Source organism: Malania oleifera, chromosome 2 (assembly GCF_029873635.1).
Source record: "Malania oleifera isolate guangnan ecotype guangnan chromosome 2, ASM2987363v1, whole genome shotgun sequence".
Lineage (NCBI taxonomy): Eukaryota > Viridiplantae > Streptophyta > Magnoliopsida > Santalales > Ximeniaceae > Malania > Malania oleifera.
The window spans coordinates 92,322,468-92,342,495 of NC_080418.1; the positions used below are offsets into that span (position 1 = coordinate 92,322,468).

General features: G+C 35.5%; 1 protein-coding gene across 12 annotated transcripts in view; it reads left to right on the forward strand.

Annotated features, from left to right (window-relative positions):
* LOC131149059 (uncharacterized) overlaps nt 1-20,028 on the forward strand; it is a 57,878-nt gene that overhangs the window by 24,558 nt on the left and 13,292 nt on the right. For 7 of the 12 annotated variants that reach the window (XM_058099117.1, XM_058099115.1, XM_058099119.1 and 4 more), the window contains 3 exons: nt 11,472-11,600; nt 12,978-13,147; nt 14,620-14,756. In XM_058099117.1, coding sequence (XP_057955100.1) covers nt 11,472-11,600; nt 12,978-13,147; nt 14,620-14,756 — 436 coding nt within the window. The remainder of the gene's footprint in view (nt 1-11,471; nt 11,601-12,977; nt 13,148-14,619; nt 14,757-20,028) is intronic. The other 5 variants (XM_058099118.1, XM_058099116.1, XM_058099120.1 and 2 more) reach the window with 1 other exon arrangement.

Here is a 20,028-nt window from a genome sequence, read left to right on the forward strand (position 1 = left end):
TACTGTCATCTCCCATCCCTATCATCAAGTTAGCTTGCATAAGAGAATCCCATTGCCACAGCTTCCACTTTGTCACAACTGTAAGCCTTCATCTGAAAATCTCCTTTGATAGTTCAACCTAGTTGACATACCAAATAACCCATACTCAAATAGTCCAACCCATTTGCCCTTACCTAATAGCCAACTAAGTTATTTCAACCAGAGGAAAGATATTTGATTGCACATGAGTGGTTGATGTCAGATACAAGAAATTGAGCTTAGTCCATGATTTTTTGACTGTCTTTGTGATATTTTGATGATAGCAAGGCTGAAATGGATCCTATAGTTAGATTTTCAAGTATATTCAAGGAAAGTTGAATCTGTTTGTGATAAATTGATATTTTCTGTGATATTTTGAAGAAAACCAAAGAGAAATTGCATTTTATTGTGAGAAGTTAAAGATTTTCCATGAGATTTTCAGAATAGTGTGGAAAAATTTATTTTTTCAGCATTATTGTAGATTTTATGATCCAGAATGCACCCATTCCAGACTTTCCATGATATTATGGAGTTTTCTACAAGAAATTGGGTAGATTTATGAGAAATTGCAAAAAAAATCTGACTGAGACTTGAAAACACTCTTCTAGGAACTTTGTTAGGCTACGTGGACCTTTATACGTGTTTATACTTCTTTAAGAATGAATTTAATGTTTTTTTATCTAATTGGTAAGCTTGGAAATTTGTACCACATCCACACATATGTGCATTCCTCAATCGTACTCGTTAATATAAAAAGAAAATCATTTCCTTCCTTCTTGCATCAAATCTTAATTTTGTTTCCCTCACTTTTATCCTTGCAACCCCGTTATTTTTTATTTATTTATTACAAGAAAAAAGTCCGTCACTTAGCTTTCGAGTGGTTGCAATTCTCAGCAAGTGATTGAAACTAGGGATCCCTTTGATTTTGATGGCTGTTTTGTCTCTCACTTTTTCTTAGATTGGCTAGTCAATGTACAGAGCTTTGTTGATTTGGTATGGATTTTTTTACTGACAATGCATGCACTATGCCAAATCAAGACTTTTTGGATTCTCAAAATAAAATTGGAAAAAGATTGAAAGGGATCTAGCGTACTTTAGAGAACCATTTGTTACCACTTGGTCTAAAATGGAATCCTTCTTAAAAGATAAATGTATCTCGAGAGCTAATTGTCTAACCTTAAACACTGTGCCTTATAATGTGTCTGGATATTCACCAAATTAATGATCATATGTTTAGGTGCACTATGGATAAGAGCACAAAGTTTGTCACCATGTCACATGAAGGTTTAGACCAAAAAATGAAGGGTCAAATTCCATGGCAAAACCCAAAAATCCCTCACTTGGTTTGAGGTTTATCACATGACTTTTGAAATTGAGAGATTTCTCTATTTTTCCAATCATAAGAACAAACCCTACCATGTTAGGGAGTTTAATCAGCTTAGAGCAATTTCTAGTCTTGTTCAGAATGTTCATCTCACTCAACTTGTTGAAGATAAGCAAACAATTGTTTCAAATTTTCATCTGCATTATTGCTTTATTGAGTGACATTGTAAATATGATTTGCATGTTGTTAGTGCACAAAAATTTAAACTTTCACTTGGTTGGTTTTTCTTAATAAAATAAATACTAACAACTTGTTGCAATTCAGTAGACCTTCGAAGGCTTCTTCTCCTGATGTTTTTGTGCTCTGTTTCAAGGACTCTGACACTGCTTCTCATCTCCTTTTACACTGCAACTTTGATTGAAGGATTTGGAATAAGCAGTTTGGTATTATGGGTTAGAGTTGGGTATGCCCTGTATCGTTGGAAGACTTACTAGCCATTTCTTTTACAAGTTTTGGTGGAAGGAAGGACAGGGCAGCCTTATGGAGGTAATTTTATGGGGTGATATGGATGTAAAGCAATGCATGGATATTCTTTGGGAAAAAATTAACTTGGGAGCTGGTGTGGGATAAAATTCAGTTTTTAGCATCATTGTGGTGTGTTGATTTGTTTTTTTAGAGGAAATACTTTCCAGGAGATTCAAAGATATTGGAGGAATATGCTGGCTTGTTGAGTTTTTCATTTTTCTGTAGGTTTTAGTTGTTTTTTTTCTGATTTTTCCCGGATTTTATTTGGGAGATATCTCATCGTCTCTCTTGTAAATTCTTTTCCCATTATTACTTTCTTTTGCTATCCAAAAAAAAAAAAAAAAAAAAAATTTCCTGACCCTTCAGTGGACAGAAGTCATAAATCTTGTTATCAGGATGAGTCCCTAGAATTCTCTTTAGTAACCCTACACAATTGATGCTTCTTCTAGGCCAGGCACAAACTTGGCTTGTTCCTGGACTTAATTGTTGAGATTTGCATCAATATTCAGGTTGAGCTACTCACTACAGGGACTGAAACGCATTTTTTCAATAACTCAATTTGACCCATGGAATAAATCGCAGTTGTCTACCCTTTGTTCTCGTAATGATTTGCATGTACAGTGATTGATTCCTTCTAAATGCTTTGAAACTGTGCCTTTATCACCAGTCTCCTTCCCCTTCTTATGTTCCTTAACGAAATCTAATGGAACACTATAATTCTTGAATATGGACTGGATGCATATTTACTTGATGTGTTCACACTAGATTTGGATATTAAATTTATTTCTTGTTTGGAGGACTTGTTACATTTTTGAAGTACATTGGAGCTTCTATGCTCATAGATGACTTCACTAGACTAGTGCTTCTACATTTTGAGCTCTTATGTTTTGTCCATTGGTATTGTCTCATGGAACCATGATATGGTGATTCAGAGCTTTTGAGCGATGAGTCTTTAGTTGGCAGATCTATTTGCAACTTTTCAATGGTGATTGAAGATGCATTATAGTCCATACCAATTCTTCATTTTGCTGCTTGGTTGAAGTTGTTCTAGACTGTTGAGTTGTTGCTACTATATATTTCAAGGTGAACAGATGCTACTCAAAGATTTTAGAGATTAAAGATTTGTCTTTGTTTGGGAAATGTGATAGTTTAGGAATTTTAGTTGATGTAGGGTTTCTTTGGATATTTTAGTCATTTTGGGGTTTTATTTCTATATTTAATTTATGTAGGATTGTTATTTAATTTTTAATTGTTTATCTATAGGTTTCTTGGTTGCCTACAAATATAGGGTTGTGTTAGGGACAATTTAATTTGGATGGTTAATTGAATTTTTGTTTGGTAAATGATCCATCTGTGGCAGGTTGCAATTGTTGAAGACTTGCTCTTGCTTGTTTTTTTTCCTCCTTTACTTTTCCATAGATGTAATCAAAGTTAGAGATGGAGGAGAACTCCATCAAGTCCATGTGGACTGAAAGCAAGACTTCCAATCTGGGTTTGCAAAAGATTGGGAAAGGAGGTTTTGTTCAATTGAAGAAGAAATCCCGATATAAGAGTGGGTGGATTATGATCACAATTCAGCTACATGATGGGTGTGCAAATGCTTTTCCAGTCTTAAGATTGAAGTGGTTCGTTTGATATAAGTTTGGTAAAATCCTGCATTGGGTGGCAATTAAAACAAATCATAAAAGGAGATTCTTGGAACTGGGACTGCTTTCGAATGGCAAGGGTAGTTCTGTTTTTATACCAGCGGGCGTGAATGGGAATTGGCAAAGAATATTGAAGTTTTGGAGTTGGGGTTAGATGCAAAGAAGGTTAGCGATTGCTATAATTTGATTGGAAGAAACCTGCAGGTGCTCGCCCAACTTGGAAGGATGTGATTATGGAAGGTTCAAATCCAAATAACCAGCAGGCTGGGAGGCGGTGTAGTACCTGGTGGAGTGGATGGTCGTTCAGCAACCTTCAGAGCAGCTAGGGTTGGGGCTTGTAAATGGAAGGCTGTGGGCTTTGAGTGGGTTGAGCCTAGTATTATTAGTATCTCTTTGCATCTGGGCCGCTTGTTGGGAAGTGCAGTGTTAGATTTTCGTAAAATTAATGGGGAAACTGATGCTTTAGCCAGCCCATCACTTCCAAATCGTGGTTTTGATCTGAACCAGACTAAGCCCATTGCCTTTGTTAGCAATAAAGCCTGTAGTGCGAATAAATCTTTGCAAGACTTTGGGCCTGAATTTGGTTCCTCCAAGTTAAAGAAGGATACAGATCAGGGGTCAGGGGTTCATGGTTGCAGAGCTGTTTGCCTTTGTAAAGAGCGAAAATATGCAGACTTCACATCTAGGCTGGAAGAAAACTTTTCAAGTAACCTTACTAGAGTTGCTCTGCAGTTGGAAAAGGAGAGGTCAGTTGCATCTTCTTCACAGGAAAGGGGTACTGATCCTGTAAAGGACTGTGTCAATTTGGGCAAATATGGGCATTCGGTTGCTGCTCTTGCTGGTGAGGCTTACTAAGAATCCTTTGATTCCTTTCTTCCCCTTTCTCTCGTATCTTTCGCTTTATTCCCTTCTTTGTTCACTTCCTCACATCAGGATGTTAATATGGGGAACATTGGAGGTTTATTTTTTCTGATTTGTTCATTTTTCTTTTCTTTCATTTGTTATAAACTTGAGGGATGCCTTGTGTTCACTTTTGGGAGGATGGTTGGGTGGGTGATGTTTCTTTTTGTATTCCTTTTCTTAGTCTTTCTTAACACCTGCATCTCTTCTTTAATGTAAATTTCCAGTGATTCTATTTCTTGATTATATTTTAAATGGAATGTTTGGGTTTGGATTCTTTTTTGATGTTTGCGATTTTCTAGTATTCGGGAAGTTCGGATGTGGGTTTTAGATACCTTGGTCAGTTTTCTTGTAAATCCTTTTTTATCATTTTATTTGTTCGTTGACATCTTTCCTATTCATCATAATATTTGGAAGGTAAAAGGGCAATGTAATAATGCCTCGATTAATGCTTATTATTCTTTTGAGAGGGGGCTCTCTTTCTTGAGATTTTCATTATTTTGAAATCTCAATGAGAGAGTTAAGCTGAAGGGGAAATTGAAGAAAATGTAGTGCATAGACTTAAAATAGGTTGGGTAAAATGGAGGAGTGCTTTAGTTGTGTTGTGTGATCATAGATTGCCCTTAAAATTAAAAGGAAGGTTTTATTAGACGGCTATATGGCCTACTATGCTTTATGGTTTAGAATGTTAGGGCAACTAGGAAACAACATGTACAAAAAATAAAAATTGCTGAGATGCGAATGTTAAGGTGGATAAGTGGTTTAACATTAAAACATAAAGTAAGAAATGAACATATACGTAATAATTTAGGCATAGCACCAGTTGAAAACAAGATAAGGGAGGGATAACTTAGATGGCTTGGGCATTTGAAACGCAGGCCTAGTAGAGCACCTGTAAGGAGAAGTGAGTTAGTTATTGTGTCAGACATGAAAATGGGGTAGGGTTAGGCCTAAACTAACTTGGAATGAGGTAATGTGGAACGATTTAATAGCCCTTAATCTAATAGAGGAAAACGCTCTTGATCGGGTGAATTGGTGGAAAAAAGATGCATGTAGCCGACCCCACCTAGTGGGACTTAAGGCTTCTTGTTTTTGTTGTAATGAGAGAGTTAGGGATGTGATCATATTGTTGTGAGTGCTGGATTCTTTTGTTCCTTGAATAGGTGGTGATTCAAGGATTTGAATTGGATTCTTATTGTTCATTTTCCACAAAATCTTTTCTTGACCAATCGTTTAAAAGGCCAAGCCCTTCTTAATTTCTCTTGAACCATCTGTTTGGAAGGCTAAGGTTCCTTTTAGGTTTAGGGATTTTTTGTGGACTTTGGCTCATAATAAGCTTAATTACTAATGATTTGCTGCAAGACGGGGAGACCTTACAAAGCCATAAGCCCGATACTAGTATCATGTGTTTGGAGGCAAACCAGATGAGGGACCACTTGTTTCTCTATTGTTGGGTGGCTAGGCAGCTATGGGTTTTTTTTTTTTTTCCCTCAGTTTTTGAGGAGACTGGTGTGCCACCAGGTGATTGATGTTTTCGTGCTGGTGCAGTATAGAGGTTTTGGGAGGAGTAAGAGGGGTATAGAATTATGGCTATGTGCAGTTTTTGGCATTTTTTGGACGTTGTGGATTGAAAGGAATGCAAGGATTTTCAATGGAAGAATGAATTCCTTGCATTTTCTTTGGGATAGAGTTACCTTCTTGGCTTCTTTTTGGGCTCTTTCTTTGGGTTTCTTCAAAGAATTTTGTTGTTGGATCTTCAGCGGGGCTGGAAAGGGCCTTTGACGTAATTGTAATTGTTTCTTTTCTTTTGTTTGTCATTTAGGAGGGTATCTTATCCTCCTTTCTCTGTAATTTTCTTGCATCTACATTAATGAATTTATTTTTCTATTCAAAAATGAAAAAAAAAGTTTAGTCTAACATTAAGGCATTTATTTTTGATTGATGTTTCTTAATAGTGTTAACACCAACAATGTGGTTGTAGAGTAGGAGGCCCTAGAAGCCAAATGTTTTTGTTTTATGTTGTGAGAATTTTGAGACTGCTTTCATCTTTATTTATTATTTAAAGTTTTTGCGTTATTCTGTTGCTCAGGGATTCTGGCCTAGATTGTTTGGTTTGTATAGACATTGGAGAGAGTTGGGGGAAGGTTTTCTAGTTACATCTTTCAGAGGTTTTCGAGGAGTATGGATGCTAATATGATGTGGAGATGTGCAGAGTGTTTTTTTTTTCCCATGAAGAATTTGATTGGAGAATGATGCTCGAATTTTTAATGGAAGGATTTTCTCTTTATCATTGTTTTGGGATCGTATCTAATTTTTGGTATCACATTAGGCTTTTTTTGCTGGTTGTTTTAAGAGGTTGTGTCTTTTGAGTTCCAACGTGATTGGGATGCTGTTTGATGTGATTAATATTCTTTTTTCCTTTTTTTTTTAATTGTAATTTACTGTTTTTATGGTGGATTTCTTATCCTTCTCTTTGGATATCTTTCTCTCTTAATGAAATTTATGTGTTGTGTATATGTGTGTGTGTGCTCCCTCTTAAATACCCCAAAATTTTCTTTGGCTGTCTGTTGTTGGAAAGCACAAAATCTAGTTTTATGTCGTTTTAGTTTTTTTGTTCCATTTACAATGATTTCTCTTATTTTGGCTAGAAAACATCATTTTGGTAGTTGCCTATGCGTGGGGGATTGTTCCAAATATCTCTATATATTAGCTTCTGTCTCTGTATGTAGAAGTAATATTGAATGAATTTCTGATTTCTAGCTTTGGCTATTCATTTCTGTATTTATTTGGTTGATACCATTTAGTGGATACTATTCTCTTTGTTCTGTATCTCTAAGTTGATGATTTTTCTGTGTTGCTAGAGTTTGGTGAGCAGATTTATTCTGTTAGTGGCTGCATGTCTGGTTCTGTCTCTAAACCAATGTCCGTCGATTGTGGATCAACTGGTTTGAGAGCCAAGGTTTTTCTGGCTGTTTGGGGTTGTCATATTCACGGGGTGACTTGGAAACGGTTGATTTGAGAAGTCAGATTCAACATATCTGGCGATGTATTTATCATTATAAAAATCATGTAAATGAAGAGAATGGTTCTGAACAAATTCACCCAGTAGAAATGATGACCATGTCAATCTTTTGTCTTGCAGAACATGAATCAATGATGGTTTGTCATTGCATTATTTGGGTGGTCTGCGGGTTGAGAGATCTCCTTGGGAGAATGTGCCATTGACTTGGTCTGTAGGGAGAAAAGGGGTGGGGGGAAGAGCAGTGGCTTGTAGATTGGATAGATTTTTGTTCTATAGTGAGTGGGAGGATGAGTTTCATAACCTCCCTCATACCACTCTTCATAGGACTGCTTCCGATCACTTCCCTCTCTTGTTGGAGTCTAGTAAGGTGTCATGGACTCATGGGGTCCTACGCCTTTCAGTTGTGGGGAATGAGGGGGTGGAGATTTCTCATCTTCAATTTTCTAATGCTACCTTTTCTTCCTTGATGATCATAACCTTTTGTTTAGAATAATTTTGGGTGCACTTCAAGTGTTTGAGAGCGTTTTCGTGGTTAAAATTAATATGCGAAAGAGTGGTTTAGCAGCCTTAAATGTACCCGTTGAGAGAACTAGGGATTGGGCTGCACGTTGGGTGTGGCTTGTTGGATTAGCCCTAACTTTTTTAGGGTTTGGGAATCCTAGAGGGGTGGATTTTTGGAGTCTAGTAGTGGAGAGGATGACAAAGAGATTAGATGGTTGGATGGGTGCTTTTTTTTCTCTTCGGGTAGAATTACACTCATCCAGGCTTGTCTTTTTGGCATTCCACCTTTTTTTTTGTTTTAATCTGTGTTTAGAATTCCAGTGGGGATTGCTAGCAAGTTTTAGAGAATTATGAGAGTTTTTTTGTGGTCTGGTGTGGGGAGTTGTAGGGACCATTTAGTTAGCTGGGAGGCAGAGGTTTGTTGGTCTAAAAAAGGGGGGGGGGGGGGGTTGGGTCCTAGTAATTTGGTGTTTACGAACGCCACTCTTTTAGCTAAATGGTTGTGGCATTTCCCCTTAGAGATAATTCCTTATGGCATAGAGTTATTCGTAGTAAGTTTGGGTTGGATGAGAATGGGTGGAATACTAATGCTAGTTTGAGATGTTCTTTGGGGAGGTCATGGAGGTATATTTCCCATGTTTACTCTATTTTCACCTCTCGCACTAAATTTGAAGTGGGGAGGGGTTCTTGGATTCATTTTTGGAAAGATCCAGGGCTCAGAAACGTTTCTTTTTCCACTTCTTTTCCTTGTGTTTTTAGACTGCTCTAAGCCGAACAGAATTTTCCTTTCTCATGGACAATGTGAGTATCTTTCTGCTCTCTTGGAATCTTCATTTCAGGAGACCTCCAAATGATAGGGAGATGGTGGAGTTGCTTTCTTTGTTGTCTGTATTGAAATATTGCAACTTATCTTTGGGCAGAGATGTTTGTACTTGGTGTTTGGATCATTCAGCAGTGTTCTCTTGTAAATCATTCTTTTGAATGATTGACCTATTCAAACTTTTCCCTTTCTTTTTAATCCTGTTATTTGGGAGGTTAAAGTTCCCCCAAAAAATAAAAGCGTTTACTTGGTTGGTTGTGCCTAAAAAATTAATATCAATAACTTGCTACAGATTAGGAGACCTTTGAGGGCTCCCTCCAAATGTTTGCGTGCTCTATTATAGGAATTTTGAGACAACCTTCCATCTCTTTCTACATAATGACTTTGCGTGGAGGATTTGGAATAAATTGTTTGGTATAATGGAAGAGAGTTGTGTTTGCTGCTGTTCGGTGGAGGACTCATTAGTCATCTCTTTCGCTGGCTTTGGAAGGAAGGAAAGATAGGGCAGCTCTATGGAAGTGTAGCTAGTCTGCTGTTTTATGTGGTTAATGGTTGGAATGTAATGTGCATATTTTTATGGGAAGAAGTTGAATTCGTCTTTGGCATGGGAAAAGATTCAGTTTTTGACTTCTTGTGGTGTGTCGGGTTTGGAATTTTCATGGAAGTTAGTTTTCAGGATTTTAAGTAGGGATGGGAGGGATTGGAGGAATTGGTTGGCTTGATTTTTATTGTTTTAGTTTTTTTCTCGATTGCTCCAGATTTTTTTGGGAGATTTCTTATTCTCCCTCCTTGTAAATTCTTTCTCTATTAATGATATTTCTTTGTTATCAAAAAAATTATTTGGGTGGTCTGAGGCAGGAAAATTTGGAGGATTTAATCTGGCCATATTCTTCAGTGGAAAATCTAAAATAAAATTTAGTCTATTGGAGTAAACCCCCTATCAACGATGAACTGCTGGAAAGTCCATGGATGTGATTGTCAAGTGCCAAACTTAATCGGGAATCTGTTGCTGATAATGGCGATTCTTATGGTCCAAAGCAAACTAGAAAATCTAAGGGCCCATTAGTTGTGGAAAACATTTTCCATTTTCCTGTTTTTAGTTTTTCAAAGAATTATAAAAAAATTTGTCTTTTTTTAGAACTTTTAAACTAGAAAATATAGAAATTAAAGAGTTTGTTGCGAAGGAATTTTTTCATTTTTTATTTCTAGATTTCAAAATAATCACAAGAAAAGACAACTTGTTTTCCAATTTTCCAAATTTAATATAAGGTAATGTTTGGAACCATGGATTTTGTGGCTTGAATTTTATTGTGGATTTAGAAGAAACTCTAAAAATAATCTCCGCAAATTAAAGTTCAAGATCCGAATTCCATGTTCATATGCAAAGTAAGAATAATAAATGTAGAAAAATAATGAAGAAAAGATGTTTTTCAACTTTTCTATATAAATTTGGAAAATTGAAAAACAAGATGGCATTTTGTAATTATTTGAAAAGTTACAAATGGAAAAATTAAACTATTTTCATGAGCAAATAATGCTAAATTTTTTTATTGTTTATTTATGTCATGCAAGTGTTGTAAAATGAAAAATTAGCTACTTTTTTTTTTTTTTTTTATAATTTTTTTGGCGAACTAAAACGGAAAATGGTAACTGTTTTCTACAACTAAATGTGGCCCTAAAGAAATTCTCTTTTGTGATAATTTGCAGCGTGATGATGGCGGTATTTGTTTCTTCCTAATTTTCTGGATATTAACATTAATCGCGATTATGAAGGTGATTTGAATTGGTTCCTTTTGTGTCATCTTCTATGTGGTTTATCAAGAAGTTTATTATTGACCACGACATTGAAGCAAGAGACTGATTGGATGGTCATCATGGATGAAGTTGGTTGGATCATATTTTCTCAACATTGTTTCTAAAAGATAGCAAATTCTCAAATTCAAGGCTAAATTTCTGCTTAATAGAAGGGGTTTGATGCAGGAGCATTTTGTGCAAGTTCATCAGGTCATGTTCACATTTGAGCAAGGTTACTTCATAACATAGAGGTTTATTTCATGCAACCAAGCCCAAAAATATGTATGTCATCAACAAATTACTGGAGCTTTTCATTATTCATCACTCGGTAGAATGATGGGTTATTAGAAGGTAAATTTGTGCTAATCTAGAAAGAATTAAATCGAACCACTATTTGTGGTTATAAAGTTCAAAAAGTTTAATTTGTAGTGTTTCAATCCATGCATTATTCGTAGACTTGTAATGGAAGATGTGGCTGGCGAAAATAGTCTTTTTTGCTAATATTTAAAGTCTTTTAATTGTCTGCTTGGGTTTCCATAAGTCCAAAACTAGTTTACGTTGATTTTAGTTCCATTAATTGGTGAACTATTCTGTTTGTTCTATATATCTAAGGTGGTCATTTTTTTTTTTTATTATATATAAGAGTGTGAGCTGATTTATCACTTTAGCTTGCATGAGTTTTGTTCTGCATAATAACCTGTCCCAATCAATCTGATATTAATGATTGCTCCTCTTGTCAGGTGGTGGTAAGGGTTCTAAACTTGGGAAAGTGTGGTGCCTTTCCTCTGGGTCATAAAAGCTGCTGATACCCAAAAAAAATGAATTGCTTGTTCAAATGTCATTGTCAATGCAATATTGAGTAATCATTAAATTATTTATGTAATATTTTGTTGAGACAAGTTCTATCTGTTTACTTTGCAGTGGATATGGCATTGCTGCACAGGCATTAACTGCAGTAATAAGGTCGCATGATGGTCGTGGTCCACCAACGAAACTTACTAATAGTATCCTACAGGCACTTGGTCTTTCCTCTCCAGACGAACTCATCAGGTGTTTATTCAAAGATGTTTCATGAGCATTTCTTATGCAATTGCAATTTTTACTATGCCTTTTGGACAAAACAGAAGTAACATGTCTTTTCTACTGATGCAAATAATTCTGTTAGCATGAAATCCCTTGGATATGCGTATGGATTGAAAAATGATTATCGGCGGGCTTTGATCATTATGTAGGGTGGAAAATTATTTTGATTGCTGTTATTTAAGCATGGGCATTTATAATTTTCTTGGACTGGATGGATAAGATATTGTATACTTTGGTAACTGCCTCCAATTTATGAAGTTATTTGGAACCATCCTTGAGCATAACGTCAATGACAAGTTCATGAATTATATTCGAAGCTTTGCCCGTCTTTTTCATGTGTTCAATTTGTTTACTCCATCTGGCTTTGTTGTCTACATATGTTTCAAATGTTCTTGGCTGAAGTATACTGTAATTTGCACAAATGTATGGTTTTTGTGATTCTTTATTTAGTCATTGAAAAAAAAAAAAAACTGAACTATGATGCCTGGTTGGAGTATTAGGTCTTAAAGTCAATTTCGATTAAAATATTGAGACTTCATAATTACTCAAATTTTAATGGAAATTTTGATGTTGGTTTCAATTTTGATTTTGGTTTTAAAAAATGATGGAAATTAGTAGTAAATGGTGGAAGTGGAACTCTTTTATGAAACTAGAAATTATTAATGGACATAATAGTGCAAAATCTAGAACTATGCTATTAAAAATAAAATACATTGAGGACAGGTATGTGGTGAATAAGGTGCAAAAGCTGTAATGTAATAATCATATTTAAATTATATTTAAATTATTCAATTAATATAAAATCATAACTGAAATTTATAAATCAATAAAATATTATTTATTATACAAATGCATATAATTAGACCTAAATAGTTGAATCAAATGTTAGAGCTAATATCTAAGCTTAATTTCTTTTATAATTTCAAAAGTCTGAAAGTTATTATTCATGATTGTCTTGTAATAATGATTGGCTTCAATAAAAAGAAAATAGATAAATTAAAAAAAAAAATTTCAATTAGGCTCTGAATCTCAATTTTGTTTTGTAGAAAGTTTCACTCTATAATTAATCTCATGTTGTAAGTTCATGATGTTAATGAACTCTTATTGTATCGTTGACATTTCCACAGAAATTCTATAAAATGGAAATTGACCGCCTTTTTGATTGCGAGGGTGGCAGAGAGCAGAAATTTCAATGAAATTTTCAACAAATTTGTGGGAATTTAAGACCATGTTTATATTCAGTTTCACACGGTATCCTATTTTAATGAATTTCATGATTGTTCTTAAATAGGAATTGAGATACAAGTCCTTTTTTTTTTCCTTCTCTTCCTCATTTCAATATAGGTGGACCTACGCTGATCCATCTTGGGCTCGCATTGCAGCACTTGTTCCAGTTGTAGTATCTTGTGCAGAGGAAGGTGATCTAGTTGCAGATAAGATCTTACTAGATTCTGTTCAGGAGTTGGCTGCAAGTGTGAAAGCTGTTGTCCGAAGACTTGGCTTGTGTGGTGAAGGTGTGGTAATTAAACTAAAATGAAAAATAAGTTTTTTTCCTTGATTGAGCAATTTATCCTGAAATGGAGCTTGGGTTATATTTCCTTCAAATTGACAACATAATATCCATTTTCAAAAGTTAGCTGTATTTAATACTATGGAGCAAAGTGTTGCTATCAAAATATAAAAGAAAAACTATGGAGCACAGTGTAGGTCATGTTAAATGCGCATATATTGTTATGGTCAATGTTTTAAAAGGCGAATGCATATGGCAGGGCGTTTTAACACTTAAAAGGGGAGGTGTAAGCCTTAAGGAGTTGGGGCGTAAGAATTTTAAGAGTTTTATTTTTAGATAAAAATATAACTAAATTATATATATTTAAAAAAAAAAAGAAAAAAAAGAAATGAAAATCACAAATATAGTGTAAAAAAATAGATATGCTTTGCAAACTACTTGTTGGCCATTCAAAAATTGCGAACTTGAATTCATGACATACATCATGACAAGAGATAGGTATACTATTAGAAAGTTCAAATTATTTTCATAATCTAAGATATGACACTATTATTTTGGAAAGGTTGTGGTTCAAGAGGTTTAGGAATCAACTCATATTATGACATTCCTTTTTGTATAAACATCTAGTTACAGTTTTCTAGCCAATTCTAATTTGAGAATCCAAGAGATAGTTATACTATTAGAAAGTTCAAATTATTTTCATAATCTAAGATATGACACTCAATTATTTTGGAAAGGTTGTGGTTCAAGAGTTTTAGGAATCAACTCATAGTATGACATTCCTTTTTGTATAAACATCTAGTAAAGTTTTCTAGCCAATTCTAACTTGAGAATCACACACACAAAATGCTTAAGCCTCAATTAAAAAGGCACAAAAGTTGTGCCTTTTGTACAAATGCATACGTCTCAACATGTAATGCGTTAGCCTTTTTGGAGTTTGGTATTTTAGATTGAGCCTCAAGGCATTTTAGGCCTGCCTTGCCTGAGGCGAGCCTCGATCAAGCCTTTTAAAACACTGGTTATAGTACCAGATAATAGTATTTGTACCATGGCGATATGCATTTTGCTATACAGGTTGTGCATTAAATATGGGGCAAACCTAACAAAATTGAGATCTTTTTGCATTAACCATTTGTGATTTTCCAGAACATTTTAGTTGGGCATAGAAATATGTAGTCAATAGAATATGTAGTCTTTATTTACTAATTAATTGAGTTCAATCACTTCCAATTTAGTGTGTATGGATGTGATTACATTGGTTAATGAACGATTCCATGGACCATGTTGACAAGTACCAAGAAGGGAGAAAATACTACCATGTACCACCATCATATGCTTGATGAAAAAGTCCTACTAATGTTTCATTATTTTTTGCATAAATTCAATATTTTAACTTTTGTGCCTTGATTGCTGCTATTGTTTTTGCTTTGGATGAAATTTGATAATTCTAGATGTTTAACAAAATAAAAAAAAAAGTTGCAGGTGGAGAAGATTCCTTTCCCCTTGTCATGGTTGGTGGTGTTCTTAAAGCCAATGAAAGGTGGGACATAGGGAAAGAAGTCATAAACTGCGTAGTGAAAGACTTCCCTGGGGCTCTTCCAATTAGACCAAAGGTAATATATTTTTTACTATCTGGTATATTTGTTTCCAGTATATCTTTTCTTCCTTCAGCAGCATTATTAGCACTAGCTGCTACATCAGGTGAAGGAAGAACATTCTCTTATAAGTCACCAATACAAAACTTCAGATGAAGGGATAAATTATTCATCTACTTGATTTAAATTGGTCCTATGCATTTCCTTATAACTCGTGCTATTTGCCCCTTCTTGTTTCCAGTGAAAACTGACTTGACTTGAATTTCAGTGGTGTCCTCATTTGTTGCAACCTCAGTTCTCTTCCTTGATTCTTTTTATTGCTTTATGAATTTGTGACCTGGTTAATCTGATATTGGTTGGAATAAATGTTGGAACAAGAAGGTCCGACTTAATTATATGGTCCTGCAAAAATTAATGATCTATTGTTTTCTTCTTTAATACTATAAAGGTGATTCTCGCTTTGGTGTCTTCTTTAAAGATGTCAAGTTTATCCCTATAACTACCAACAATTATCCCAAAATACCCCTTTAACTACCCATCACTATCCCAAGGAACTCTTATAATTATGTCAAATGTATCTCTATAACTGCTCATAATTATCTCAAAAAACTCCTGTAACTATTTACAACTATCCCAAACGCCCTTATACTTTTTAATTCTTTATTATTTCCTTCATAATTTTTTTTAAAAAAATTTAAAAATAGAGAATATTGAAAACTATAATTACCAAACCATTACCATGCATAAATCAAGTCGACCGAATTAGCATGGCAAGATGGCCTGAGTTTTGGACAATACTCTGAAGTTTTGCAGTGCTAATTTCGCACATCCATGTGATGCCAATATACAGGTGAGAAAGCATTAGGTCTCTTTATTTTTGAGTCCTAGTTTCTTTTATTGCATAATATATGCCTCCAAAGCCTAAAATTTTCTGCTCATGAGAATATTATCATTGCAACTCTGTTGACGAAAATATATAAATAAATAGTGTTAGCATATTTAAATTTCTTTGAACCTTGGCTGGTTTGATTTTTGAGGCGCTTATAGATCATTTGGTAGTTTGTACAATATACACATCGCAATGAAGCAGTCAAAGGTTAATGCGAGTTGGAAATATATTTGGAGTGGGAATACAGTTCTAGTCTCTAGGTTTACCTTTTTCTTTACTCAGATTAATAATGGACGGAGATGATCTTTTGGTATGCAAATGGATCTTGGATCTGGCCATTTATGTTGGAATCTACAGTTCTTGATAAATTTCAATGAATAGAAATTGCCATTTGTTGATGTGTTGATGCAGCATCTATACAAAGGGAAAGCAAATGTGCACGAAGATGAGGGAATATGAGGATTTTTTTTTTTTTAAATAAATTTTTTTGGGGAAAATTTTCAGAGTAGGGTTTATTATTATTATTATTATTATTATTATTATTATTATTATTCTCTCTATGTCTGTGTGCATGTTTTTTTTTTTTTCTTTATTTAATGGAATGCAAATTTTTATGTATCTTGGCTATTGATAATCATTGTAAGAAGTGGCTTATTTTGGTTACCAGATGATGGATGTTTAAAGCTACTATCAATATAGTTTCTCATTTTCTTTTACATTTACTCTATACCTGATACGATAATATGTACTAGGATTTTCCTTGGGATTTTTTGGATAATGGTTTTTAGGGGAACAAAAGGCTTTGTTGAAGGTCAATTACACTTCAAAATCTAAAAAGAAAAATCCAGTATCACCAACAACAATGTTTTCAAACCCGGGCTTTCAAGTTCCTGATTTTTCTGGTTGGACTAGTTAGACTGCCGGTCAGACCGGCTCTGGTTAATTTAAAAAAAATTTAATATATGGTTATATGTAGTTTTAAATAAATTTTTGCAAAGTAATTTTGTGGGTTTAGTGGTAAATTTGAGCTGCTCTGCTTAGAGGTGTCGCAGGTTTAATTCTCATTGCCTCCACTTTTGGCTTTACCCATACTTTTTTTCCCCTCTCTTTCTGGTTTTCACACTTGCCACAATGACATTTTGGTAATTAGCTGGCCTTTCCCTTTCCAAGATTTAAAGCCACAAGACCCACAAACGGTAACCCCAAGTCCCTAGCCTCCCAACAATTTATTATTATTATTATTATTACAATAGTATATATACCAAGTCCCAACAAATCATTATTATTGCAATAATTTATATCCCAATTCCCAACAAATTTTTATTATTATCCCCCTACCCTTTCTGTTCTTCAAAGTTTCAAGCAAGAGCTCCTTGCTCCCCCCTTCTGTTCTTTCAAGTTTGAAGCTAGACCTCACTGCTCTCTCTCTCTCTCTCTCCTCGTTGCAGATTGAAAGTGATAACTAATTGCAAGGCTCGTTTCTGCAACCCAATATTGTTAGCCAAGCAGGTGGATTATTTGCTGCCATTTGTTGTTATTCTCACTCTCCCTCCCCCTCTGTATCTCTCTCTACAAATTTGCTCCCAACTAATCATGATCTGAAAAGAATTTCAAAAAAATGAAGAGTTTCTTATGACCCCGTTTTTGTCCAGCTTGCTGGGTTTGTCTGGTTTGGTCAGTATTTCTGGTTTTGACTTGGTTAAATTTTTTATAAGAACTCGACAAGATGTTGAGCCGGGTTCTGGTTTAACTGGTTCGACTGCCCGGTCCAGTCTGGTCTTTAAAAAACTGGCCAAGAATCATGTCACGTGTGTAAATTATGGACTAAGAATTTTTTGACAGCGGGGGAGTGTTTTTGTTGAGGGGTTGAGGTCAAAGACGTTATTCACTCATTTGGAGTGTGTGCATTGATTTTCATCATGGTTCTATAGGTCATTGGGCCATTGGCAATATGATCCACAACTCAATGAGAGGAAAGCCAGCTAGTTTTAATGCATTCATAGGCTTCAACCTTTGTCTATAGAAAGCAATCATCATATTCATTGTAGGAAAATGATGAATCTATTTTTTTATTTTGCTAGTCTCATCTTCTTGCTTCAAGCTGAACATTTTTAGGTGGAGATGCTGCTAGTGGTTAGGAGGTACAGTGCATGGCTTGCTTTGTGCTGTCCTGTGTCCTTGTTTCTTCATATTTCGTAAATATTTCTTCTTTCTTTAATCCATCAAATTCAAGCAGTTCTCTTCAATTTTTATCTGGCCACGGACAGCATTTGGGCTTCATTCATGTCATACCACCGGAAGAAATTCATTCTTTTGCTATAGGCTGCAACTTTAGTTAGGCTGTTTGGTTATTTAAAACACTTAAAATTTTTAAGAACAATCTCAATTGTCTGCACCCTACTCGATAGCGATTCAACCTCGTTAGACAATTTTGCATTAATTTTTTTTTTGTTCTCTTTTAATTGTATATTTAATTTTTTTTTTTTTTTTTTTTTGTTTATTTGTGTTTGTTTGTTTTTTTTTTTTTTTTAAAAGAAATAATAGATGTGAATTAGGGAGAAATATTGTGGAGACAAAAAATGGTTAGGTGCTGGGGGTTCGGGGGGGGATGTGTGGAATCTTATGTGAAGGGTGGAATATGCCAAGGATTGTTCTTTGTGTCTCACTATTTTGGGATACCAGTCGGGCAGTGTTGCAGTGAGACGATTAGGAAACAAAACATAGGTAGCCAATAATCAAAGGAATCATATTCAGTAAAATAATCAGAAGAGAGAAGAAAGAAGAACACACAAGGTCCTTGGCTACATACTTCACCTGCACAAGTGGCATGTGTGCTGTGAGCACATATTTTTATTTGTGCTAACTCTCAACTCCAATTGCCTATTGTGAGGAACTGGTTTGCATTTTTTTTGGAGGAAAATTTTCCAAAAATGCCTTTTTGTGTTCCCTATGCACATTATTTAGCCTAGCGTGGTGAGGTGTGTCAAGATTCATCCTTGTGCAAACATGCACAAAGGCAAAGACACATTTAGAGGAAGGAAAATTGAGCTTGTCTTCGCATCTTGCACAATAGGAAATATATAAAGTTATAAATTTCTTGAGAGGAATGGGAGATCGAGTATAATAGGATATCTTGCAAATTTGGGGATCCAATCATTGATTACGTAGGATGAAATCAGTGAGTATCATTATGCTCTCCTCCCAGCATCTCCCCCTTTGAGGTTGAGAGCATGGTGACGTTCCTCTTTCTTTTTCTAAACCTATATACCTAAGAACCTTCTTCTTATGATTTCCTGACACTTCAGAGAAGCCAATGATGGGTTTGTAGGGGATCGAGGCAGCTTAAGCTTCAAAAAAGAGGGGAAAGGTGCTACTTTGAAAATTATCGCGAATGATGGAGGCTGACATATGTGTCTGAGGAAGGCTCACATAGGGAACTTTCAAGATGTGCACATTCTTGAGGGATATAAAAAGGAAAATGGGTGAAGGCCTATTTTCCCCGCTTTGTTAGAACTATCATCAACCACAAATGAATCTTATAACACCAATAGTGGCAGTTGGCAATGCTTCGACTATGCTTCCTTGAACATTTAGAGATTAGAGGAGAAGAGTGAAAGGATCAATATGTTTGAAAGGCTCACGTCAAACACCTCCTTCACCAACGTGACTAGAGGAGCTTGGGCCACAAGGTCAGAGACAGAGAAGGAAGCCTTTCAAAACAACAGGGAGTAAGGGAGGATTATTTCCTAAAATCAGTCCTAATTCCTTGAGACTGGCAAGCAAAGAAATAGGGACATTTTCCAAATCTTCTTTTTTTTTTTGTTTTTTTGGGGGGGGGTTTGCTTAGGTCATGTTGGGCTGGTAACTCAAAAACCCCAAACCGCTTGAGTTGAAGAAACTCAAATTGATATGGGTCATAAAAGAAAGGAGCCCAAGTTTAGTAAGGGTTGTAGACAAGAGCCCAACACTAGATAAGCAGCATCAAAGGCTTGTGGAGGAGCTGAAGGGGGGAATGGGTCGATTAGTACACTGGTTTAGATACTATGGCTGGGCAGAAAAATGACGCAAGCTTGCTGGAGATGGTTTAGGGGAAAAATGCATTGTAGAAGAGGGTATTAGGGAGTGGGCTAACGAAGTGGGTGTTGTATTATGGATTTGCCTTTGAAATACTTAGGTGTCCCTTTGGGGGGTAACCCAAGACCTGCAGAATTTTGGAACCCGGTAGAGGAAAGGGTGACGAAGAGATTAATCAGTCCTAATTCCTTGAGACTGGCAACTCAAAAACCCCAAACCGCTTGAGTTGAAGAAACTCAAATTGATATGGGTCATAAAAGAAAGGAGCCCAAGTTTAGTAAGGGTTGTAGACAAGAGCCCAACACTAGATAAGCAGCATCAAAGGCT